Source organism: Argentina anserina, chromosome 4 (genome assembly GCF_933775445.1).
Source record: "Argentina anserina chromosome 4, drPotAnse1.1, whole genome shotgun sequence".
NCBI classification, from domain to species: domain Eukaryota; kingdom Viridiplantae; phylum Streptophyta; class Magnoliopsida; order Rosales; family Rosaceae; genus Argentina; species Argentina anserina.
The window spans coordinates 21,346,121-21,373,113 of record NC_065875.1 but is presented as its reverse complement, the minus strand read 5'-3'; the positions used below and the strand labels follow the sequence as shown (position 1 = coordinate 21,373,113).

Here is a 26,993-nt window from a genome sequence, read left to right as displayed (position 1 = left end):
TGAGGATGTAAGATGACCTCCTCATAACGTCATAAGTATTTTCTCACCATTAACGTCCCCTCTCCAGGTCTTTGTCCATCCATGTCTCAAATCTAACATACCAAAACCAACCTAATTAATTTTCCTGTTTAATGTCTAAGGATCTTCCCCTCTTTAACGTCCCCTCTTTAGTGCCTCTTATCGCCTTGTGAATAAAAAAGCAAATATATTTACTTCTTATTAAAAATATGCCCACAAGCAGGATCGAACTACGGACCTTCAGTGTGCAAGACTGACGCTCTACCACTGAGCTATACGGGCTGGATGCCTTAGGTTTTCAGCGTGTTTAATTATATAAGTTCAAAGAGAAACTTATTAGTGTAATCTTCAGGAATTACAGAGATACATATAAGCTTAGATGTGTGTTCATGATTCAGATAATACTTTAATACAAATTAAAGAATGTTTAGACGTTTAGTTGAATCATAAATGGTGAACTTTTGTTTTTAAATGGTGAACTTTTTTGGGGACCGATTTGGATTGACCTTTGATGCATGTGTACGTCAAGAATCATGTTTCTTTTTCATTGTCGTTGGGTATCTATTTTATCTTTCATATCAATAAAGATTGTTGAAGAGAGCCCATGATTTCACAAAAATGAAATGGTTAGACTTGAAAGAGACTGTTACGGTGATACCCTAAAGAACTAGGACACCAAGAAATAAAGCCTCTGCTTGCGGGTTGGGACTGTGGATATGTTCATAACTCATAAGATAAGGGTCTTGAAAACGTCGATCTTTTTCATTATTTCCATTACTGGATATCCCTACCATCATCGATAGATCTACTAATGTGTGGCTCTGTTTGGAGCTATATATTGTCCCTAGCCTACGTATATCGAGTATGATATATGCAACTATGCGTTACATTTCATGGAAAACAAAATAATGTGATCAAAAGTTGAAAAAGGAATAGATTTGTAGGTGATTATATATAGAACAAGTTGGCCAATTTGAAACGTGGAAGTTGAATTGTAAACTAGCTCGGAATTCTGTGATGCATGTATAGTAGTCAATGCATGAGCTCGATATATCGATACTAATGGTGCAGCACTGCAGCGTCGGTAGCAAGCTGAATTATATTGAAAACGTTATCACTGATTTGAGTTATTATATATATACTTTACATACTTGTCTATATATTAGATCGATATGATTGTTGTAAGGACAACACCCCAAGCATATCTAGAGATGAAGATATTAACTTTTGAACATAGCTTCATTATTAGCTTGTTTAAAAAGAGCGAGCTGGTATATAATGCAGGCTACTTATCCCATGTCCCAATCACATAATCCAATTAACCTAGACCTGATCAACAATCAGTTAATATGGTAATGTAGTCGTTTCAATCAACCAAGTATAAAATAAATCCCATAAATAAGCCTGATTCGGTTGTTTATGAAACCAAGTTATTCTTATTATTGGAGGAAATAGATTCTATACACCTTCTTTATTTCTGGTGTTTGGACACCTGCCACTGTTATTTTGACACGTGGTTCCTCACTATTAAAAAATGACATCATTTTCCTCTTATACCCTCCTCTTTCCCTCAATGTATTCCCTTAATTCATATTGTTCTTCTATTTGCATCAATTCGGTGCCGGGGTGAACATCTGGCTCTACACTCCTTCTCACTCGTTGTTCACCTCTCAAAGCACTATGAACAGATTCAGATACTTTTCCCACAATTATCACAACCCAAATCACCACCCATTCCTCCCACTTTGCCTCCCCAAACCCTAGTTTCACTCGAGCCCTCTTTCATTGATTTCTCGAATTCGGCGCCGAGACAACTATTAGATCCGGCGTTCTTCCGAGCAAAGTCTGACGTTATACTTTGTCAATTCACCAATTTTGAGGCGATGAACTGCACTCTGATTTCGTCATAAAATCAAATCTACAATTTGTCTCCACACCATGATTGAAGTAGGTGGTTTGGAAAGTTTCAAACAAAGATGGAGGCGGCCATTGTGGTCGGAAATTAGTTCTGGTAAATGATAGATGATTGTGTTGGGTCTGAGGATTAAAGAGAGATAAATAAAAAAGAGAGAGGCTATAAATGGAAAACTGAAATAAAGTATTAATTTGATATAAAAGTACAAAACACGTTCAATCTGAGAATTAACCTTGTGCTAGTGTCCACACACTGATGGAGCACCGAATAGGCTCTCATTATTGGATTGCACAAGCTTGGTCGACAAACAATAAAATATTGCCAATTAGGATGTCTAATATAGCACTCGAGGAAAACTAATGTTGAGATCAAGACAAGACTAAACTGAGATTGATGAACAACACTAATTAATAAACTGGCAATTGGCATATATATGCATGATGCTAAGTTTATGGATTGCGTGTAAAACAAAAGCATCCAACCACCACAACAGTTTTAAAACTTCGCTAGCTACTTAGTATAATAACGCCGAGTTATTTACAATATGTCCATTGTACGTAGTACGTACTAACTTAATCTTATCGCTCGAAAGTTGAAACTTGAAACAAATTGTTCCATGACGCAAGCCGTATAATTGCTCCCAAGGGCTATCCAAACAGGCATGGATCTAGCGGTGGGCTAGGGTTTGATATAGCCCATCTCATTTTTTTTAGCGAAAAAATTGAGTATACTATCAAATGTGGCTTCTTAGTAAAATTGAGTTATTTGTTCTATTTTTTTATTTTTTTGCTATATTTTTCTAGGTTTCTCTGTCAACATAAAATACATATGATAGTTTTTTTTTACTTGAATCTCAGTCTTCTATCTTGTTTCAACATGTGTAAACTATCATTTTCATGTTGAAATTATCACTGCTCTACTATGAAGTCCTTAAAAAAAATTGGTTTCGCCTAAACTTAGCACGCCTTGTTATTAAATCCAGGATTCGTCCCTGTCTACAAATCCAATTTAATTGTATGTTCTGTAGATCTAAGACACTTGCATAATGAGACCTTTGCTTTGACATCGATTATAGGGATTGAACAACCAATCTAAGATCGAACATTTTTATGCTTAATTAACCATGAAATATATAGCTGGGTTCTAAACTCGAGTAGATATTTGAAATATTTGTAATATATGCTTCACTATTGTAATAAGTTGTGGATGCATGAACTTGCAAGCTATATATGCGTTAAGGGTTCAGTAGTTAATATTATGAAGTATTTGAGAGCTGCCTGGTCGATTGCATGCATTGCGTAGCTGATATGAGCACTTTGTGCGACGTTCTTAACATGTTTTTACCTCAATTTGTACTTTGATTTGCTCTTATTATTATACTATTGAGTCATTGAATCGTAGTAAGAGTCTTAGGAGGTATTAGATACATTTTTGTGCTTACATAAGTTAGAAACACAGAATTGGTCTAGAGTCCTAGTTTGAGTAGGAATCCTTGTATGACTAGGAAACCTAGTTGGATTAGGAGTCTTCATCTTTCTACGTTTTGGTCGCATTGACGATATTTTGAGTAATTCTTGCACTAGGAATCCTTGTTAGGTTTCGAAACTAATTATCTCTTACTTATGATTTTATTTTCTTATTTTCAGATTGGATTTAAGAGATAATACTAGAGAAAAACAAGGAGAAGCCATGCACATGGAGTCCTATCATCAACAAGTCATGCAACAATTAAATAGAAAAGATAAAAAAAAGTGGAGAGAATTAAGAGATAGAGTCCTTGCGGTGGGAAGAAGAAAAGAAGAAGGAATAAATAAATGTGAAGATTAATTAACTGGAAAAAAAAATTGAGCCATGCATATGCAACCTAAAAGCTAGAATATGATTTAGGGAATAAAACATTGCATGATTTAGGGAATAAAGCATTGCATGATTTAGGAAATAAAACATTGCATCATTTAGGAGATAAAGCATGATATTATTTAAGGGATTAAAGCATGACATTATAATAGGAAGAAAGAGACAACATCAAAGTTCAAACCGTGCAAGCATACCCTCTCTCTTTCCTCTATATATACATGGCTTCATCTCTCAAATAATATCACTTCTCTTTTGCATTCAAGAGCCAAAACTCTACCAAAATACTACCTCAAACATTCTTCACCAAAACATAAAGTCATTCTCCCCCATATACCAATTACATCTCCACCGAAATCACTATTGAAAACACACTTCTAAGGTTTCTACAATGTGTGATTCTCGCTGTAATAACCCTAGATTTTTTAAAACAATATTTGAATTGAATTGAATTCTATAAAATTATGAATTTCAATTAAAATGAAATTGTTGTTTGCAAATTTTACGAAGCGGAAACGGAAACGTTCCGAGAACGTTTAATAAGAAAACGTTACATTTTCGAAGTTTTATATCGACTTTTATTCCGTCGCTCGAATTCAAAAACTTTCTTCACGAAAGTTGTAGAGCTCGTCGATACGATTGCGTGGACATGTGACACGTTCGAATCGGACGTCGGATGTAAAAGTTATTAACGATAGAAGTTAGTTTCCGATTTGGAAACGGGTATAAATAGGATAGTTTTGTGAATTAGGGTTTCCAATTCAGGAAACCCTTCCCTATCGTTTCGCCCCGCCTCCCTTTCTCTCTCCCTCCCTCGCGACTCTCTCTCCCCTACCTCTCCTTCCAAGCCGGTGATTTCCCTCCAACCGCCTCCGTGCTTGACACCGCCGGTGTCACTGAGACCGCGCGACCACGACGCAGCGACCGGTAGTAGCGGCGACGCACCCCGAGCGGGGATCGAGCAACACCGACGGAGCTTGACCTCGGGCTCATCGAGTTCGACGTGAACGGCATCGCAGGAGCTCGGCGCCACCACCACGACCTCGCTCCTTCCTCCGCAACACGAATCTACCCACGGGAGACCCACCTCGAGCAGCGACGCCATCGATCATCCTTCCTCCGAAACCGAGTCTCACGGCTACTTTTGGAGCTTCACCGAGGGAATCCGACGGTCCAAAACATCGATAGAGGTAATGAATAGCTTCGTGTAATTGTTGTGATGGTTGTTGATGATTGTTGGAACGTTTTGGTTGGATTTGAGGAGATTGGTGGGTTGATGAACGCCGCCGCCTTAGGCGGCGCGTGTGGGTGAGTGAGGTGGCCAGAAGGTGTCCTTGGGCCGTGTAGGGGCGGAGGAGAAGGTGAGGGGAAGAAATGGGGCGGCGGTGGCGTGCTACGCGCCGGTTTTGGGCTCGGCGCGTGGGCCCCACGCGCTGCCACAGTGAGTGGCGCGTGAGCGCCACGCGCGGCCTCCCAGAGGGGGCGCGTGCACTCCACGCGCCGCCACGTGCGGCGGCGTGAACAGTGATTCCGAGAAGGGTATTTTGGTAATTTACTTAAGTACGGTAAATGTAAATGTAAATTTTATTTACGTACGGTAAATGTAATTAAATTTTACCTACGGTAAATGTAAATATAAATTACTTTCAGTAATTGTAAAAGTAATTTGTAAAAGGGTAATTTAGTAAATTTTATTTACTGAGATTGTATTTACATTTAAACAATACGTATACGTACATAAATACGTATATAGTATTTATACGTACAGAAATACATATATAGTATTTATACGTACAGAAATACGTATATAGTATTTATACGTACAGAAATACGTATTAATTGTATATTTGTACAGTAACCGTGAATAGTAACACTGAACAGTAACTTCGTAAAACCGAAAATTGCTGAACAGTAACCGATTATTACTGTTTCGGCATTTAAAGGTTTACGAAACGATTCTAAATTCTTTTCTTATCTTTTCAAGGTGATCGTTAAATTGAGGAAATGAATTATCTTCGGGAATTGTGGAATTACGCTCAAGTCAATAAGGTGAGTAAAATCTCACATATTTACGAATTTACCCTTGCGGTGATTCTAAGATATTTGCAAGAGTTTTAATATTGAAATACGACATGTATACAATATAATGGATTCTATATATATTGTATAAATGGTGATAAGTACATATGTATATAATTTGCTATATTGTATACTGTTACGAATTCATTTGGATTAGATTAATTCGATGACAAGCATGTGAGTTTAATATGGAGATTGTTTAACGTATTGTCTTCGGACGTGTTTATAAAGTATGACATGTATAAGATATAATGGATTATATATATATATCGTATAAATGGTAAATAAATACATATATATATAGTTTGCTATATAATATACTGTTATGATTTTATTGTGATGATGTCATTTTGATGACAAGATATATCGAGCATGTGATTTTGATTGTACAATATGATGTGAGATTATTGTACGTGATTTTAACATTGAGATTGTTAAAATGTTGATTTGTCTTCGGACGTGATTTGGTACAATATGATGTGAGATTATTGTACGTGTTTGGCAAGTCGGAACCTAGCCTTTGGCCGGGCGAAAGTTACGATACAGTTAGAGCTCTAGTCTGTCTGCCTTAGTACTGCATGTGAGGTAACGGGTGGTTATCTGCTCATGGGTACTCAGATTGTTTTGGATGTTGGGTAGCGGGTGGCTATCCAATATCGGCGGTGTATTACGAGAGGGGTAACAGATGTGTACCAGCGTTCTTGGTACCCGTATTATAAATGCATTTGGGTAACCAGAAGGGTTACTTAATTTTCTCATGAGCATTTCATTTCATATTCCTTTGGGACAACCAGATGGGCTGTCCATTGACTCATGAGGGCATTTATATTTGTTGATTTGTGATTTTTCGTATATTTTGATATGCGAATTATATTTTGATTTTACTCATACGAGCTATAAGCTTACCGGGTTTGTGTTTACAATCCCGGTGCACCAATTCGATGGTGTAGGGGATAATTCTGCAGGTGCTGATTAGTGGAGGTTAAGCGACGACTCCGGAGGCTCGAAGTCGTTCGTATCCTACTTGAGGTGAGGTTTTAGCGTGAATTGGTGTGATTTTATTTGTGAGATTTGTGAGTGATTTGTGAGGATTATTACATTTCCATTTTATGTATGGATTATAAATTTGGGTTGTAATAATTGGTTTGTCTGAGTTGAATTGAGAACTCAGAATTGATCCGCTGTGACATTTTAATGATTTCGATTTTATTGAGATTATTTTGTGTTTAACGACTTTAGAATTTTGAATTTTTAAGCTTGAAATTTTGGGGTCGTTACACTCGCAACTCATCTCCATGTATTTGTTCGTTTTTGATTTTCAATATTTTGTCTATGAAGATTGTAGTATGATGTTTGTGTGGGATTATTGTTTTGTATTAAGAGTCGAAATTTTCAGATTGTTTTATTGGATTTTTGGATCTTTGCTTAATTGATGGTTTCCTATAATTAATGAGTTTGTATTTCTATTGTTGTGTTCTAATCGTCCTTCTCATACTTTTAGGTAATTTTCAGATATGTGCATATGAATTTAGTGCTTGGATGCAATCCCTAAGATTGTGTTTGAGTGCTAGATTCATCAACCATATTGACACAAATCGAATCATGCCCTAAGTAGGTTCGGTTTGTGTTGATTAAAAGTGGTAAAAATTCTGGAAGTTTTCATATGAAACCATGGTGGGTGACGCCATACATGAACCATGTCTCCAACAAAAATTTGGTGTTTAAATGTAATCTTGTTTGATTTCTACTCTAAGTATTATTGAATTCGATTGCATGCAAATTTAGATTAGACCCTAAGTCAATCTAAATGTTAATTGAAATCTTGCATGATTAGATGATCGCCTAAGGCTCGAATTGTATTGGTGTCTAAAAAGTATGTAATTGGTCGAATTAGAATGCATGATAGGTTCGAACTTGTAATTATGTGGTGTAATGATAAATTTGGTTTAAGTCTGTTAAAGAGAAGTCGATTATATACATAGTAATTTATGTTTTATTTTAGTAGTTAATAATCAATCTCAAACCCCACATTATTTGTCAACACTAAAAGTTTAAAGTTCTCTTCAATTTCCTGGACTGAACGATCCATGCTTATTCTATACTAACGATGACATTTTACAGGGGTAATTGTGTGACGTTTTAGAACGCTCCATCAGTAGCTGGTAAGATATATTGCTCATCATCCTCATGAACTAGGGTACTATTAGGGTTGTAAGTAAGCTTGATCCGCTCATGTTCAGCTCGAGTTTAAAGCTAAATGAGCTGAGTTTGAGCTCAATATTAAGTCTGACCTTGAAAATGAGCCGAGTTTGAACAACAACTATTCGACTCGTTCGACTCATTTAGCTCTTGAGCTAGCTCGGGTGCATAAAGTATAATTTTTATATAAGAAATAATATTAAAATATATATTAATTAGAATAAGTTAAAATGTTTCTTTCTAAAAATATTAGTTAAAGACTTTAAATTCAATAACGAGTTTGATTTATTATTTTTAATTTATTATAAATAAAAGAGATTTTGTATGATGTTATGACATTAGATTTTAAATTTCTTAATTTTAAAATTTTAATTTCATATGATTTAAACCGGCTTGATTTGAGTTTAAGCTTATTTAATAAAATGAGCCGACCCGAGCCTAGTTCAAGTTTTTTCAAGCCGAGCCGAGTTTGAACTTGAATGACAAAAATCAAATTTTAGCCCGACTTAAACTTAATCGGATGAAAACGAGCTAAATATGAACAATCTAGTAGTCGGCCTCGATTGGGCTCATTTACACCCTAGGTACTATGACTACTATCCCAATGGACAGCCTCCAGGCCATTCGCTTGCGGTATGTAGCTAATCGTATGATCGATGCATGCAAATTGTTTTCATGGACAATTGAATAAGCAATAACATTTAATAGGTGGGAAGAGTGTCAATTTTCGCAATTAATAATATGAATCAATCTACATATCACCATCTCGATGGAGTAGGTATAGAGAAGCGAGCTTTCTCTAATTTCATTTCGGGTTTATGCCATTAGGTGTTATCTAATAACGTCATTTATAGGAGCATAATGTCTATGTATCGCAGCGCGTCATTGAAGCATTGACATCTCTGTCGAAATTGCAAGTCCAATTTCCTGGAATAATAGTGTTGACTAGCAATCTAAGGCGATGAGTTGACGAACAGGATGAAGATACACATCCACCACATGCACCTATAATATATTTCCTAACGATATTTGTTTAATGCCCTGCCCGCTTTTTGTTAGATCTGCATTCGCGGAAAAGATAGGAAAATTATAGTATACATCAATGTATGTTATACATCACACATCAAACAGTTGATATTATTTTGTGAGTGAGGTCAAAAAAATGATATCTGTTGTCAACCGTTGAATGTAAGATGTATAACATATATTGATGTATAATAGATTAACCCTAAAAATACAACACCTTATATAATGTTCCTCTTAATAAGCTTAAACATGAAAACAAAGACTCCCCACGACCTAGATGTTTGTGTTGGAATATAGATAAGTGTGATATTAATAGGATTAAGCTTGAGAAAGACAATGGATTGGTTGTTAAGTACTAAATAATTGCCTTGTTGGCTGATTAAGCGGATTATCACATGGGTTTCACAAAGTAGATTTTTGTCTTCTGTTTTTTTGTTTTTTTTTTTGAGAAAATTGTCTTCATCTGCTGCTTAAGATACTTATATTAATCTTATCCGATTAGGGAATTAAATAAATACTCATCCCAGTTGAAAACTTAACTGAGACTGATTTACGCTATGAATAAGTGAGAGCCGGCCGTATAATGTGGTTTTGACATCTAAATTGGTAACTAAATGCTAGTTGTAACCTCCGTAGTACAATGTGACTGGCGGTGCTAGATCGAGCCATTCAGGAATTTGGTGATAAAAAGCTAAACAAGAGATCTCCACAATAGCCAAGGAGACAATATATAGAGAGAGGTGAGTTAGCTTGATTAAGATGTTCTTACACAGTTACGAACAGTGATTTATGCATATCTATATCCTCGATCAACATGCAGTACGTTTAATTATAGTCCCGGTTATAGCTGAAACAATTTTTTTTTTTTTGCAATATTAATGATCAAGCTAACCACAGATTGTGAGATACATATGCAAAATATATAGTTTATGAGACCTCTTGTAAATATGTTCGAGGATTCGAAACCAGAGAGAGGATCTGGCCGTAGAACTGAACCCGTATTGCTGTACGTAACACACTAGTCCATTATACAACAAAATATTAATCAACATCGAACCACAATTCCGATCAACAAACCATGCCGCTATGCTAATTAAGCACATATCTGAGCAATCATATTCATGAAACAAAAACATCTGAAAATGATTGCAGTACTGTGAGAGCTAGCCACAGAACGTACTCCCGCGTTGCAATTAATTCTTACACAAACTTCAGAACACTAATCATACCATCGACACACGCCACACCTTCACCACTCCATCTAAACTCCCACTCACAACCGAAACGACGCCGTCTCCATCGCCACCACCCTCTCCCATAACCGCCACCACCGCCTTCACCGGTTTCACATGTCCCTCCAAAACCCCCAAGCAGCAATAACTCCCGTCCTCCCCGCGCTGCCACATCCTCACCGTCCGATCCGCCGAGCCACTCAGCAGAAAAACCCCGACGTTGAACAAACACAGTATCGCCTTCCCGTGCCCCCTCAACGCTCCGGTGACCGCCATGTGGTTCGCGCTGTCCTCCCTCTCCCACACCAAGATCGAACGGTCACAAGCCCCCGAGAACAGCACCGTTCCGTCCTCGTTTAACGCCAAAGCGTTCACCGCCGACTTGTGCTTCTCCAGCGTCGTCACCAACACGTGGCGCTTCCCGTCTTGCGGCCTCGCCCAGACCCGGATCCGACGGTCCGCCGACCCGGTGTACACCGTCCCGTCCTTCGCCACCGCCACCGAGCTCACGGCGTCCTCGTGCGCCTTCACGGACTCCACGCACCGGAGATTCGAGTCCCGCCAAATCTTCAGGCTCTTATCCCAGGAGACGGAGTACACAAGACCGTTGTTGACGGCGATGCTGGTGACGGCGTCGGCGTGCTGGATCCAGAGGCGCTTCACGTGACGGCGTACGGTGACGTAGTTCTTGGGGAGAGCGAAACGGAGCAAACGGTCGTTGACGGTTGGGAGAGTCGTCACGAGTTTGTGGCGTTTGTTATTACCCGGGATTATCTCCCAGACTTTGATTTTACAGTCCTGGTGAGCTGTGAAAACCTTGCCGTCGGAAAAGGACACGGATTTTACGGACCCGGAGGAGGGATCGTGAGCGTTGAACGAGTCGAGGAGGGAGAAGTCTGCCCCATCGTAGACGTTGATTTCGTGGCCGGCGGCGGCGTAGAGGAGGTTGTGGTGGACTGCGAGGCAGGTGATCTGGCGAGGGGAGATGAGGGAGGTGATGCAGACGTGGGAGACGGAGATGTTCGCGGCGTTGAATTCGGAGATGAGCTTCTGGAGGGAGGGGACAGATGGCAGCGTCTGGAGGGAGAGGTTGGAGTGGAGGCTGGTGCTGCAGGTGTCGCTACTGGAGGAGCTGATGGGGTTGTCGGAGGAGCTGCCGGAGTCGGAGACGACGTGTCGTTTTCGGTACGTGGGTTGGGGTTGGGGGACGGAGACTGTGGATGCGTGGGAGGAGCAAGTGGCGGAGAGCCACGATCGGAGCTTCATGGTTGGAGTTGAGAGAGAAACCGGAGTGCGGCACCTGTGTGTGAGCTTATATAGAGAAAATGAGTGCCACGTGGGAGAAGAGGAGGAGGTTTGCAGGAGGGTATTTTGGTAACTTGGTAGATGGAAGTGGGGTATAATGTTTGGGCAGCTTCGAAGGGGGTAAAAACGCGTATCGTATGGGACAACCAGGAGGAAGGTGGGTTGTGCCAATTGGCAATTGCTTTTGGGGCGGGAAAGAATAAGCCTTGATGAGCATGAACGAGCAAATCAGGAGTAATTAAATCTTGGTGCCTTCGCCCAGAACCAGTTGGCTGTAGCTTGTCTATGAGTGATCGAGTGAGGTGCATCAAGAATTAAATATGGAGTTGATACGAAAATGATTATATTAGAGCATCCGCACCGGCCAGCAAATGTGCCGGCGTGCTCCAGCAGGAGAAGGGGAGGCTCGCACCGGCGAGCAGGAGGAGGCGAGCTGCTCGCCCAGTCAACCCAATCGCGGTGCTCGTCCGATCACTCGAGCAAATTTTGCTCCGGCGTTTGCTCGTTCGCTTGGCGGAGCCCACCGCCATTAAAAAAACAACAACGAGCCAATGAATGGCTGACACGTGTCTCACTAATTGGCCAACGGTCTAATTGATCTGAGACTTCCATTTTGAATCAGAAATTTCGATCCAACGGCCAGAATTAATTGGCAACGGCTACTATTTGATCATAACGGAAATAAACCCAAAAAATTGTAAAAAAATCCCCAAAATTTCAAAATTCTCCCAAAAAATTGCCTATAAATACTACTTCAATTTGTTATGAACTCACACCAATTTGTGCACAACAAATTTCACATCTTCCTCCATCTCCTCTCTCATTTCGTTTAGCATTTTTTTCCAAAACAATGAGCACCCATTGGCTTCCTTCCATGTTGCTAAGTGTTTAGATTGAATGATGAGTTATAATGAGTGATATTAGACGTTTTTATAGCAAATTGGTCGAAAATCTTATTAGAAATTTGGTCCAATTATTTTGCCGACAGTGACACGTGTCAATTCTCTACTAGTCGAAAATCTTATCGAAAATCTGCTCTAATTATTTTAGCGACAATGACACGTGGCAGTGACACCTGTCAATTATCTATTAGTCGAAAATCTTATCGGAAATTTTGGATAATATCAAGTCGATAATGACACGTGGCACATTATTATTGGTTGTAAATATATCTGGAAAAAAAAATTAATTATTTCACAACAAGACAAGATTAAATTGCTCAAGCAAATTGTAAATGGGTGTGTAAAAAAATCGATTTGCTTGAGCAAAATATGAAATCGATTTGCTTGAAGTAAAATTTGCTTCTGGCCCTACCATTTGCTTGAGCAAATGCAATTTATGGGTGTGGATGCTCTTACTAAACCAAAATAATAGACATTGTGCATATCTCAGTGAAATGGTGATCGACCTAAACCGCATCATTTTTTTGAGTTATTGTGCACGTCTACACTTTTATTTGGGGTTGATAAGTTTTATTCTTTGGTGTTTTAATCATGCATTTTTTTGAGTTACCTTACATTGGTTCTGTGACTTACTCAAGCCATATTTAGTAATTTTACCATTCTCATTTATATGTGGTGTGGTGTTAGATCCCGATACTTGCTATGGTGATTGCAATGTTAGCTGGAACCCAACAGCATTAGTTTAGGCAAATGAGAAAAACACGAAACAATAGAGCCAAACCTTGGTGCATCCCTCCTATCATATGAACGAATTTGTTCCTTTTGCGATGAGAACAACAAATTTAGAACGATTAGGTATATTGCATGAACTAAACTATGAAGTATGAACGATTGAGAACTGCGCTCTTGCCGGCGTCGCGATAAGAAAAGCTACAGGTCGAAGGTCGACTGACTAAGAATGAATTGACTACTCTTTCCAGCAAAGGAATAATCAGTGTTGTATGAGAAACTGATGAGAATTAAAATATTACATTGACATCAAACAACCCAATAAATTGATCTGATATGTTGGTTGAAGCTTCATGCATGACATTTAATCTATTCAACTCCGAATTGGAGGTTCAGAGCAGTAGTCATTATTGATACCTTTCGTCAATGTTTGAAACTTCGGATTGAACGAAAGTCACTATAACTGGAATACCGAGTATGAAGAACAATATAATATATTTCTTTTTGATGCTTTATTATCAGCTGACTCGTTCATTAGAATGTTGACGATATTTTAATTTGCCACTTGCAGTGCGATACTTGTTTACTACAAATTGATTTTGTAGTTATGCTTAAGGAGGTTTCGTATCCTATTTCAGTTGACGGCAGAGATGTCCCAAGACATTGCTTATCACTCGAGGTACGTACAAAATGTAAGTCAGTAATTATAAAAATTAGAGCCCCCGATCAATACAAGACCATGATGCACCTTTTTGGTTTCGTTTGGATCCTATTGTTTCGTATCCTATTTCAGTTGACGGCAGAGATGTCCCAAGACATTGCTTATCACTCGAGGTACGTACAAAATGTAAGTCAGTAATTATAAAAATTAGAGCCCCCGATCAATACAAGACCATGATGCACCTTTTTGGTTTCGTTTGGATCCTATTGTTCATTTGTTCAATCTGCAAGATAGATAATTTAAAAGAGAAACAAAATTGGTGTTGTTGGCAAATAATATAGCAAGAGAGAAGATAGAAGCTGTTACAGGAGTCAAATCCAGGGGATCTAGCGTCGCGTAGCTTTATATTTCAATGTGTCAGTTCAGTGAGATACGCACACAATATAAATCAAAGTCAAAGGGTCAATGTTGTGCCAGCCTTTGACCTTTTGAAACTTAAGTAGTATCTGGTACAAAAAAAAGTTTGAGAGTTAAGGACTTAGGAATACGTTACCTCTTTTAGGTGGTTTAAGCAGCATATTTATAAGTGTATTGGGAAATGTGTCTGGCTCTTCTTTCGATGTGGGAATGTGTGCCAGTACATAGGGTCTATCATTTAGGCGAACCACCGTGTGTGACGTTAATGGCGATACCCGAGCAAACAGAGGGGCTACCGAATTGGCTTGCCTGCATGTTAGGCCTTCCAGGTCTCCATCCACCGATCCAGCGACCATAATAGGAGGGAATTAAGCTGGAGATCACCCCGTTCATGAGGTGGTGTTAGCAGAAGCAATGCAAAATAATGTCCCTTATATATTAAACATGGCAGTGTGAGATTGCCAAGATAATTAATTTCATCATAATGTTGACGGGAATGACGACCCTATGAACATTGCTATGGATATTGTTGTACGCCAACGAGAAACAAGGAGGGGAGGTCGATCACCACGAGTTCAACTGAATCAGAAAAACCATTCCTCCTTAAATATACAAAAGATTTAATCATCTAAACACAAATCCTAATGAAAGCGAGAGAGGCCGAAATTTTAAGTCCCAAGGCCAACCCCTCATCCCTCCAAAATCTATACTCGACTTGATCGAGTTTGACATGCAAGATCCTAAAAATTGCCATGCAAATTCAGCAGCTTACCAAGCCACGGTTACCTTAGTTTCTCATTTTCTCTCCCAATACATGAGTATTTCAGTCGGTTCTTAGCTAGCATTTTGGTACATATATTTATATGTAGAGAAATTCTTAGTTGCAGACGTCCACACCGTCCGCACGGTGCAGATTTGGCGATTCTGGCGACCGGCAACGACAACACGAATTGTGCCGGAACTCCTGTCTATGCCGACTAGAATCTCGAAATTTCCGCACGGTGCACATAAACTTGAAATTTTAAGATTTCGGCCAGAGTGGGCAGGCGCTGCAATTTCGGCCGGCACAGATAGGAGCGTCGGGAAGGAGGAGCATGGCCGGCACCATCCGCGCCATCGTTGCATGTCGCCGATTACCAGAATCGCCAAATTCGTACCATGCGGGCGTCCGCAGCAGAAACGGACTGTTTATATGTATATCATACATACCATTATTATATATATATATATATATATATTGAATTTCTCTATCGAACTATATGCATTTCTTACGGTATGATCATTGCTGTTAGAATAGAGAGTATGATTGTTGATTTAAAGACCAACAATAGTCAATAGAGTGATAGACCCTTCGATCACCATTGGATGAAGCCAAGTATTTCCGGTTCTGCGAAAGTAGATACCTTTCTCGTCTTCAAACATAAAGCTTCTGATGCATAGTTACAAACCTAATGTCCTAATTAGAAAAAAGGGCTTCTTATAAAAAAGTCACAATTGATGCATGTATTTAGAAAAAAATCAAGTAAGATACGAAAAATTAGAAAAAGTCAGTATCCTGATTTTCTTAAAGCATTGCCCACAAAAATTAAAAATATTATGGCGTTCCACTGACTCTTTCAAATCGAAATCTCTCTTTATAATTTATCCGCTTTCCTCTCTCAACCTTGTCGGCGACTCTTTTTGGTGAAGACGGAATCAAGATCGTGAAACAAAGCTGGTGGGGATCAAGGAGAGTCATGACGGTGATGCCGGAATCGAGTCAAATGAAAAACGGATCAGATTTGGACTACCCTTTTTCCACCCTCCTTTGAGAGTGCGACAGCTGGAGATCAGAGGTGAATGGAAGCTATCGACGTCAGAGAGGCACGGTCACCGTCGGAGGATCTCGGTCGAATCGAGTGTGGGATTTGGTCTACAGAATGAAGTGGAGGTCCGATATGGATTTGAGACAGAGGAGTGAAGACTGACATGAATCAGAGATCTGGATCTTGTCGCCATGGCCGGTGCGATCCTTGGCTTGAGGATGTCTAGTTCTAATCGACGAGAGGTTGGAATTGAAGAGAGGACGACGACATTGTGGAGTGCTTGGAACAAGGGCAGCTGATGTAGCGCTGATTGGAGATGATGGTGAAGCTGTGGGTGTGACGGCGACAGAAAACGAAGTTGATTGCAAAGCAAAGATGGCCATGGGTGGCCATAGCAATTTTTTGGGTGCCAAAGTCAATTTATTTTCTTTTTGTTTCTTCAATTATTCATTTTTAAGTTTCAATTTACGTGATTTTGTGAATGTTATCCACTATATTGATATGTGACTATTAGTTTTGTTAATTAAGCTATCAGTTACAATGTCGCCCACAATAGCAGTCACATCGACTGTCACAATGAGAGTCACACCACCTATCACACTACCTGTCACAAAACAATGTTTGTGTGATATATTGTGTGACAACAGGTGTGACACCACATTAATGTCAAAATTTGGATCATATGAGTTTGTAAGGGGGTGTTTTTGCGGTGTGACTAGGCCCAAAATCGATCGAGGAAATGATCCAAGAACGATCTTGTTGTGATTGATCTGGCTAGATAGTAACAACAACAAGTTGACCTCACCGTGACGAACTTTTCTGTAACAGCAGTAAATCGGGCTCACAATGATGAAACTTACAGAAGGCGTGGTAAGGGAGCTGGATGCTTGTGAGTTCAGTATAGATGGGATTGCATGATTTGGGGGAGGATTAAGGCAAGAGATCTTTGGAGGATTTGCGCTTCCTGATTTTCTGGTGTTGCCGGAAATGGCTGTGCACCAGTCACAACAACAAAAAGAGAGAACGTGCCTTCTGTTTGAGGAAGAAGCTGCTGGGACGGATATGTGCCATGGGTTATATGATGGGTTTTGGGCCAGAAATGGGCCTCGGCTTTATTAGGTTGAATATCTCTTTCTCTATTAGCCCAATGTCGAATTTAAAGCCACATAATGCATGAATTTTAGTTCCTAAGCCCAAAATTTGTTTACGTGTTCTATTTTGACGATGTGCCTCACAAGCTTCGTTACCTTCCAAACCACGACCCTCGTGTAAGCCCCAAAGCGTAGCTTGGTTTTACGAGAATTGCATGACGTGTTTTAATTTATGCTTGACTTGATATTAAGTTTGGCGTGATTTTAGGACCGCTGATTCGGTTCTTCGCATGTTGCACCTTAACTTTTGACTTGTGGAAAAAGAGGCATCAACATTAGCCCCTTTGATTATGTAGGCTATGTGATGACTATAAAATAGTCTACATAATCAATAAAAAACCTGAGATTTTAAAGTGTTGTAAGACATTCGCATTTGGCTCGTAAATATGCTTGATGGTTTTGCTTTGCATGACATGAAAAGAAATACAAATACTTTCTTTGCTTGGCCTTTGCGTGCTTGATTCGTGTCTGGCCCGAGTAGAAAGAGAGCTTGCATAAGCTAGACTTCCTTTTGAGCTCATGACAACCATGCTTAGGCATGTGCATTGCAGTTTAGGTTTGGTTGCCTTCATCGTTTGAATTTTGATGGACCAAGAGAGAGTGCATGGAATTTGATTAAGTATATTGTTTAAACTTGGCATGACTCTCATTAGTCTCCGATAGATCATAGATGTGCGACCTTGATAAAGAGAAGCTTGGCATAGAGCAAGTACTTAGCATGAGCTTGTGTATGACTTGGGCCTCCCGGCGTGTCTCTTTTGGTCATAAATTGATTGGTGGTGTTTTTAGCTCAAAGTGGTGGGCAATATAATGCGTAGGCATGGGCTACGAGAATCAAAACGGCGAGGACAACTTTATCCGAGAATCAAAATTGTTCGAAAAATATTTTAAAAGTGACTATTTTCTAATTTTATTCCAAGTTTGTTGACTATTTTATAATTTATAGTCAATTGAGATGACTTTTTATAATTAGAAAATAAGTGGTGATATTTTTCTAATTTATGATGGAAAATTATACTATTTTATAATTTGCCCTAAAAACAAAAGCTAATTCTTGGTCATCACTTTAGTGATGTTCTATTTGGCTTATGTATGCATAAACGATGAGAATTTTAAACAAAGAATTTGCGAACGTAGATAAACCGCAACACGTCTTCGTTATAGATTAATTATTCAAACTTGAATTGTCTCCTCCGAGTGGTGCTTATACGTTGCAACTAACAAACAAGTTAAAAGTGGGCGTCGGAGCTTATGATTCGTATTCGTATTCGTATGACGGCCATCTCCAAGATCCCACACCGCGGATAAACTTACCGACGGATTGGAGTCGGGGACGTGGATAAATAAAAGAAAAAAAATGGTATATACGTTTGGACCGTTGGGTTACAAAACATAAACATGTTTATATTAGGAACGAAGCCCGCTTTAGAAACTTGGGTTAACATCACTCTCATGCAGTGAAGGATGCTAAACAGAATAGTTGAACATGACCACTATTTCATTTTAGTTTGTTCTTGCTGAATTGCTTGATTGCTCTGTAGTTTTATCAAAGCGTAGTAGGCACCACCTCTTCCAATTGAGACTAGTTCAGAGTGTGATCCTTGTTCTACCACATTTCCATTCATTATCACTGCTATGGAGTCTGCTTTTTGTATTGTGGACAACCTGTGAGCTACCATTACACATGTTCTGCCAACCATCATCTTCTCCAGTGCTTCTTGGACTAGATTCTCCGATACGCTATCAAGGGCACTGGTTGCTTCATCCAAGAGAAGGATACTTGGATTCTTTAGTATCGCTCGCGCAAGTGCAATCCGCTGCTTTTGCCCTCCAGACAGCTGCACTCCTCTTTCTCCACAATAAGTGTCATACCCATTTTCCATGGAGCTGCAAGATCATAAATGATGTGTTTCCATGAATGTTTTGTACAAGTTGTAAAGTGGAGAGAGAAAAAAGAAATTGAAACTTTATCCTTACCTTATAAACTCATGAGCATTGGCTTGTTTTGCAGCCTTCCTTACTTCAGCCACTGTTGCATTTTCTTTACCATAGACAATATTTTCATGGATTGTGCCGCCAAATAGAGTAGGCTCTTGGCTTACCAAAGCAATCCGTGACCTCATATTCTTGAGGTTGTACTGCTTAATGTCACATCCGTCTATGTACACTGATCCACTTAGTGGGTCGTAAAATCTTTCGATCAAGCCAATAACAGTGGACTTGCCTGAACCACTCTGTCCTACTAGTGCCATGGTGTTTCCGGCTTTAATCTTGAGATTCAAGCCCTTAAAGATCATCTGGTCAGGCCTGACTGGGTAAGAGAATACCACATTCTTCAGTTCTATGTGACCCTTGAAAGACTTTTTAACCTCTTTAAGCTCCTCAGACGAAATTTCACTTTCTCTGTCTAGAATAGCAAATATTGAAGTGATGGCTTTACCACTTCTATTAAGATCAGAAGTCATGCTTCCTGCATCTGCGATGTTCTTACCAGTGCTCATTAGGAGGAAGAAAACTTGAAACAAGTGTGTTGAGGATACTAGATTCTGATTCATAAGCCTCCCTCCGTACCAATATGTCAAAGCTATAGCAGCAGTGGTAAGAAACTGAGAACTGAAAAGACCAAAACCCGCAACCCATGACTGTTTAATGTTCTCGTTCCTCGGACCTTGCATAGCATCTTGAAAGAGGTTTAATATCCTTGTCTGTGAGGAAAATGCAGTGATCGTCCTGTGGTTGAAAGTAGCTTCACTTGCAAGTTGACAACCCGCAGCCTGTTCTTTCTGTGCTTTTCTAGACATACTTGTCATCAGGACACTTCTTGAATAGAAACTTCCAATGAGCAAGGGCTGTATTGCAATCATGACAATGGCTATCCTCCATGTGACTATTAATCCAAGTATATAAGCTATGATGGCACTGAAGAAAACCTGAACCAACAATGAGATACGGTCTGCAGTAAGGGATCTTACAATATTGGCTTCAGAGGTTAGCCTGGAACAGATGGCAGCACTTGTGTTCTCATCTTGATCAAACCACCCTATTTCAAAGGTAAGAATTTTTTCGAGCAATTTCGTTCGAACCCTTTCAGATAATCTCTCTCCCATGACTGCAAAGTTGTAATGCTGGAGAAGACTAGCAAAGAAGCTGAAAACTGCTAGGCCTAAGAAGATGTAGCAGTAGAATTTGGTCCGTGATCTGATGGTGGAATCGTTCTCTCCGTAGTAAATTGACACTACTGTTCCTAAGCAGTAGGCATTAACTGCTTGAATAGTTCCAAAGCCAGCAGCACCTAGACACCCTAGTAATGCTTGCTTCCACTCTGGTGTATTCATTTGAAACAATCGCCACTGAGATGAGGAAGTTTTAGAGAATTCATCCGACCATTCGTCATCAAAGTCACCATACTGGGGAGTTTGGATGGAGTTTGCTATACTAATGGAATATATAGGAGTTCCTGCATATGCTGGGGTCAGTGGGCTGTTCTGCCAGCTTGAGTGAACACTCTTTGTTGTATGCCAACTTGATCTACCGCTCAGTGGTGCTGGGCTGTTTTGCCAACTTGACCCCAAACCCCTCGGTGTCTGTGGGGTTGGAGGTTGCTCGATTTTGTTGGGGTTACCATTTTGCATGGCTTGTTGCTGTAATTGCAGCATCTTCTTGTAAGCTCCACCTTCTCCATTTCTCATGTTGAGCAACTCGTCATTGGATCCCTTCTCAACCACTCTCCCTGATTGAAGAACCACTATCATATCAGCCTTGCGGATTGTGCTGAGGCGGTGAGCTATGACAATGGTTGTTCTTCCTTGTGATGCTTGGTCTAAGGCTTCCTGTACGACAGTTTCAGACTGAGCATCCAAAGCACTTGTTGCTTCATCAAGCAAAAGTATTTTTGGGTCTCTGATGATTGCTCTTGCTATTGAAATCCTTTGCTTTTGCCCTCCAGACAATTGAACTCCAAATTGTCCAACCTGAAGACAAAGGTAAATAGTTTCCCCATGTAGTTAGGAAAATAGTACCTAGTCAACTGCTAACTAGGAATTAGCTAGTTAGATATATGTACTGAGTTAGAATATGGGCATACTTGAGTGTGATATCCTGCAGGTAGTTTAACAATGAAGTCATGTGCATTTGCAGCCTTAGCTGCAGTTGTAACATCTTCCATTGAAGCTCCTTCCTTCCCAAATAAAATATTCTCTAAAATGGATGTCGCAAAGAGTATCGGTTCTTGATTAACCAGCCCCATCTGGGATCTTAACCAATGCAGCTGGAACTTTTTTAACTTATGTCCATCAAGGAGAATTTCTCCTTTTACTGGATCATAGAATCTTTCAAGCAAAGATATTATTGTTGACTTCCCAGAGCCACTGCTTCCAACAAGACCTAGCATCTTACCGGCTTGAACCTTAAGGCTGAATCCTTGAAGAATTGGGGTATCAGGTCTTGATGGGTAGAAAAATTCAACCTTTCTGAACTCAATATCTCCTTTGACATATGGTAAAACTTTTCCTCTTTTTTCTTCAGAGTCAATAACTGGAACACGATCAATCATCTCAGATATTCGAGTAGCAGCAGCACTTGCCTGAGTGATGAAGGAGAGATTTGGAAGTGCACTCATAACAGCCCTGTAACATATAAACTGAAGCTATGAGTTGAGATGAACAAAGGAAAAACAAAGGGCCTAAAATAATATCTCTGATTGCATTTAGCAATCGGAAGAAAGGAAAGTGACTCACAATCCTCCCAGAATTACACAGATTCCAGAGACAAAAACAAGGCCACCTTTTTCACCTCTCTCAATAACAAGTTTGCTTCCAACCCAAGCCTGAAAAGCCCAAGCAGCATAAATCATCCCCATGCTCCCTATCAGCAATCCCTTTGTGAATCCTTGTTTTATGCTAAGCTGTGTAACTTTCTCAAGAGCAATGGTGAACTTCTTCAGTGTTTGATGCTCCCCAACATAAGAATAGACCGTACGAATTGAAGAGATTGCTTGTTCTGCAATCCCTCCAGCAACACCATAAGCACCATGTATCTTAACTCCCAAGTTTTGCATTACCTTCCCAAATCCCAATCCGGGGATGATAATCATGACCGAGAATGGAAGAGCAGCCAATGCCAATCTCCAAGACAGCAAAAAGGCAACAGGAAAGCAGAACATAAATGATGAGAGGTGAGCCAGGCAATTTGGTAGCTACATGAAAGAGTTCTTGAGGTAAGAACATAAGATTATAAAAGGAAAAAAAAAAAGAAAAAAAAGAGCATGCATGTAATACAGTTGTAGACCTTCTCAGCTATTGTGTCTTGGATTAAATGAGCATCAGATGAGATTGTAGAAATGACTTGAAAAGTGATAGAAGAATTGGCTTGACTGTCAAAGAAAGCAACATCTTGCCTGAGGACTGATTTTAAGTATTCCATTCTCATTCTGGATGTCTGCCTCTCAGCAGTTCTGGTCCAACAAAATCCTTCTGTGAATTTTGAATATTGTCAGTGAAGCATTCAAGCACACCTTCAGTTAGTCCAGTATGTAATTGTTTTTCATTCGACTGATCAAACTATTCATGTTCCAGTAGTAACTAATGTTTCCATAGGCAAACACTTCCCCACAAATACCAATATATATGACTTAGAATTAAACTGTAAAATCTTAAGCCGAATATCAGTAATAGTATAGAGAAGAAGTTCACATACCAATGAAAGCAGAGATTCCAACTCCAATTGCTACAAGAAGCAGCTTGAGTGAGTACTGCGATAAAGAAAATGGAAGTGTTAAAACTTCTTAGCAATATGAACATACTAATAAGTAATTACCATGCTAAAAGAAACTTGGAAGATGTACTTGTGGAAGCCCATCAATTACCTCGTCAACAATGTCGTTAGAGAAAGTAAGAGTAGCAGCACCATAATCATTGATGACCCTGCTGAGCACGAACATTGTAAGAGGTGTCATCAATCCATCTCCAATGCTACCCAAAACTCCAAACACCATCAGTAACTTGTCCACACCATCTGCATACTTGAACAATCCGCCTTTCTTCCCCATCTCTAACCTACATATGCATGCAACAAAGTTTCTTAAAATTTCAAAAGTCTACTCCTAAAGTTATTTTGACAATGATGCAGTAGCGCAATTAACAATGGTTAGAGATGAGATTACTTATTAGAGATGGCTTCCTTTTCATCGATTTTCTAACACTGTCAAGATGCCAAATGAATATATAGTCAATGCAGGTTCTAGAATAACTCAGTAAGCCGGCATCTTGTTTGATTACCTGGGACTTGTCGATGTGATGGTTTCAATAATACCAGCAAGCTTCTGATTTCCTTAATCTTTTCTTTTGCCACTTACCAATAATAGGAAGTATATCAAACAGAACTTAATTGTCTGATCTTTTTAGTTCTTTGCACTCCATATAACTGATATAAACATATACTGACATTAACACGGTTTAACTATCCGGCCGAGCAGAATATTCTACTTAATCAGGATGACATTGTTTATACACGTTTGTTAGATACTATTTCTTCTCAAGTACAGTTTCAGATTTGAAACTATCTTCACCAGAGTATGTTTTTTTATTGTAGATGCTAGTGACTATATATTTGAGGTGACTGAAAAAGCATCCAGATTAAGCAAGCAAGCATCTATGGGGAAGTTTTTGGTGTCATCCATAAGTTAACTGAATGACAAAAAAAGCAAAGACAACGACATTGTTCTCAAACAAGAAATAGTGTCCTTTTCTTTTGGCAATCAAAAAAAAAATTTAAATAAACGAGATGGTACCTAAGAGAGGAACACGACCCTAAGAATTTCCTACATAAGCAAGAATCCTGCTCAAGAATGCTTGGCAAAAATGATCTGCTTGTCACACCTTTTGAGCAACAAAGATGCCGGCCAATACTCCCATGTCAATCTTTTGACATGTGTTTGAGTTGGGATAAATATAGCACATACTTATTCAACATGTCTTCAATAAAAATTTAAAAAGTCAACAAAAAAAAATACAGTAGGGATGATTTTCTAGGTGAACTATGCTAATAATCATTATATGAAAGAAGGATCTCAACTATTTGACTATAAAATTGTATGGAATGAGCATGTTCCATGGAGATTTTGTTTTTATATTTGATTGATACAAAAGAGTAATAGAAAGAAAGAAAACCCAAATACCCTGAACCTGAAAATGAACTAGTGTTCGTTACTTCAGCCTATTTAGGTTGATAATCCCCTTACTTCTATCTTAAGCATTTAAGCAGAACATTTCATAAGATCAAGGGTTTTATGCTAGGAAAGTAGGAATATAATACCATACCGTGCTATTTGTCTCGGTGTTAAGTAGGATCACTGCTGCTCCGGAGCATTATTAGAGACTAAGAGAGTAACTCACTGAGTGACCTTGTTCCACTACCTTACCATTCTCTATAACAGAAATGTTGTCTGCCTTTTGTATTGTGGACAAACCATGAGCTACGACACATATTCTGGTAACCATCATGTTGTCAAGCGCTTCTTGGACTAGAGTCTCCGCTATCAAGGGCACCGGTTGCTTCATCCACCAGAAGAATTTTCAGGGTCTTTAGCTGTATAACTCGAGCAATTGCTATATACTGTAATATATGGTCTTCCTGATACGTGCAGTTCCCTTTGTCCACAATTTGATTCATATCCATCTTTTTCTATTGAACTGTATCATATAAAGTAGAAAATGTCAATACCTTAGTATCCAAGCTGACATATAAAACACCAGAGAGGTAAACTAGATCCGTTCTCGGATTAATTTCCGTTGTAGAACGCTGGACATATGCAATGAAACAATACATGTGTTTGGCAAACAATAACACTAAACACAGACCCTTACATCAGGAAAAATCATTAACAGAAAAGATGGTTAAATTTTTTTTTCGTTATACAAAGCTGGACTTAGCAATTGTATAATCAATTGAAACATATACTTTTAAGAGTACATTTTATGCTATTAGTCTCTTACACAAAGTTTATCTGATATCAGATAATCAGTAAAAAAGTTAAACCACATTAGTGCTACAGTGATACTTCTGCAAAATGAAAGGAATCTCGAATTCAAGTTTATCCATGTGCCAAGAGACAAAATCCCAATAACCCCAAGATTGCAGTGATGCACTTAAACATTGAGCTCCCTAGAGTTACTGGATTCATTAGTCGACTCCATATTACTCTACTATTACTGTCTTTACTCAGTCCAAAATATAAGGTTCAAAAACCCGGCCGTCTTAGCTCAGCTGGTAGAGCGCGTGGCTTTTAACCACGTGGTCGTGGGTTCGATTCCCACAGACGGCGTTTTCTATCCAAAAAAAAAAATATAAGGTTCCAATCAAGGCAATAACATATTTGAGGCAATTACTGGCTCTCCACCAAATCCAAATAAAATCAGAGTAAATACAGGCAGAAGAAAACACAGATATGAAGCCAAAATGTATTCTTGGAATGATTCTAACTTTGTGATCCGACTATAATAGTTTAGTAAAACTAATTCAGAGAACACAAACAGAAAGTACTACTTATCTCCAGATAGGCAAGGGTAAAAGAATAAGTGAATATAGTACAAGGTCAAACGTGCTGCGTCAACCAGATTAACTTACTGATCACTGATCAGGTGTGGAGTTGCAAGCTCTGGCGGTCTGGCCCTTTTTAACTCACTGTGAATCTGTGATTGGGTAAAAACTAAAAAGGGGGCTAGATAATCGACCAAAAACTGCAGCTTTTGGATTAAAGAGGGGCTACGGAGCATTTGGTGCAAACTTTTAATAGCCAGCTTTTCAAAGAGGGACATGTTCTTGCCAAGTTAGTTTGCAATCCATAGGGTAACTTTCAGAGTTGTGTTTAAAGGGTTCGGTTCTATCGTTTGTCTTGCTTGCTGTGTTGGACTTTATTTGGGCTTCTACTTCCCTCCGTAATGGCTATGCTTTTGGGTTGGCCTTGGCTTGTTAGTCTTAGGGTCCTAAGTTCTATTAATCAGTTTATTTTTATAATTCGTCTTTGACTCTTACTTTGGACTCGAGAATGGAGGAGGATTCCGCTACGTCCTACGTTGAATGAACAATTGCGAAGAATATAATCACTCTCTTTTGCACTCTCCCAACAAACCAATTAGATATATCATAACAAAATGTTAGAATGTCTATTGTCTTCTTTCTTCAAGATGCTAATTCACATGAATAAGTTTTTTTCTTTTTCTTTTGAGATGACATTTCGATCCCACACGTATAGTCATCCTAAACAAAGGCCCAGCATACAAGTGTGTTTCCCTCGTACTATATATGTGGTCTAAAGTCTCTAATCCTTGATAAACTAAATGTTCATTGGGTTTACGAAGAAATTCGATTAGATTAAGAAGAGGCCAAAGCCTTGTTGTGACCTTGATCAGCTCAAAAGGACTTCACACTTCAGCACGCATGCCACAGTTTCCATTAGACCATGGTGGGCTACCAATCACTGACCATGTTGTTCATGCATGCACTTTTTGACCTTTGCTATATAGTAATCTATTTTTACCGTCAGATGTATAGTACTCAATTATCTGATTATTTCTGTTTATAATTAGCATTCTAACTCTCAGATTACCACTCGAAACCGTATGTTAACGATGCAAAATAGCATAATGGTGGAGAAGTTTATGAATATATATATGTTTAACAAAGTCGATCAATAACTCATAGA

At 39.1% G+C, this 26,993-nt stretch overlaps 2 protein-coding genes and 2 non-coding genes across 4 annotated transcripts; 1 reads left to right on the top strand and 3 right to left on the bottom strand.

Annotated features, from left to right (window-relative positions):
• Window positions 1–228: 228 nt before the first annotated feature.
• Window positions 229–300, bottom strand: TRNAA-UGC (transfer RNA alanine (anticodon UGC)). Its single transcript has one exon. It is a non-coding gene; the product is annotated as a tRNA-Ala (tRNA).
• Window positions 301–10,121: 9,821 nt separating this feature from the next.
• On the bottom strand, window positions 10,122–11,589 carry LOC126791403 (protein JINGUBANG). Its single transcript, XM_050517853.1, has one exon. It carries the CDS (start codon window positions 11,587–11,589, stop codon window positions 10,315–10,317), a length of 1,275 nt encoding a protein of 424 aa, XP_050373810.1. The 3' UTR covers window positions 10,122–10,314.
• Window positions 11,590–18,651: 7,062 nt separating this feature from the next.
• On the bottom strand, window positions 18,652–26,092 carry LOC126790676 (putative multidrug resistance protein). The gene is made up of 9 exons (XM_050517008.1): window positions 25,916–26,092; window positions 24,610–24,981; window positions 23,157–23,346; window positions 22,988–23,042; window positions 22,580–22,764; window positions 22,030–22,487; window positions 21,378–21,918; window positions 19,271–21,264; window positions 18,652–19,180 (listed from the first exon to the last, which is right to left on the bottom strand). Exons 3-9 carry the CDS (start codon window positions 23,337–23,339, stop codon window positions 18,787–18,789), a joined length of 3,810 nt encoding a protein of 1,269 aa, XP_050372965.1. The 5' UTR covers window positions 23,340–23,346; window positions 24,610–24,981; window positions 25,916–26,092; the 3' UTR covers window positions 18,652–18,786.
• On the top strand, window positions 25,541–25,613 carry TRNAK-UUU (transfer RNA lysine (anticodon UUU)). Its single transcript has one exon. It is a non-coding gene; the product is annotated as a tRNA-Lys (tRNA).
• Window positions 26,093–26,993: the final 901 nt, after the last annotated feature.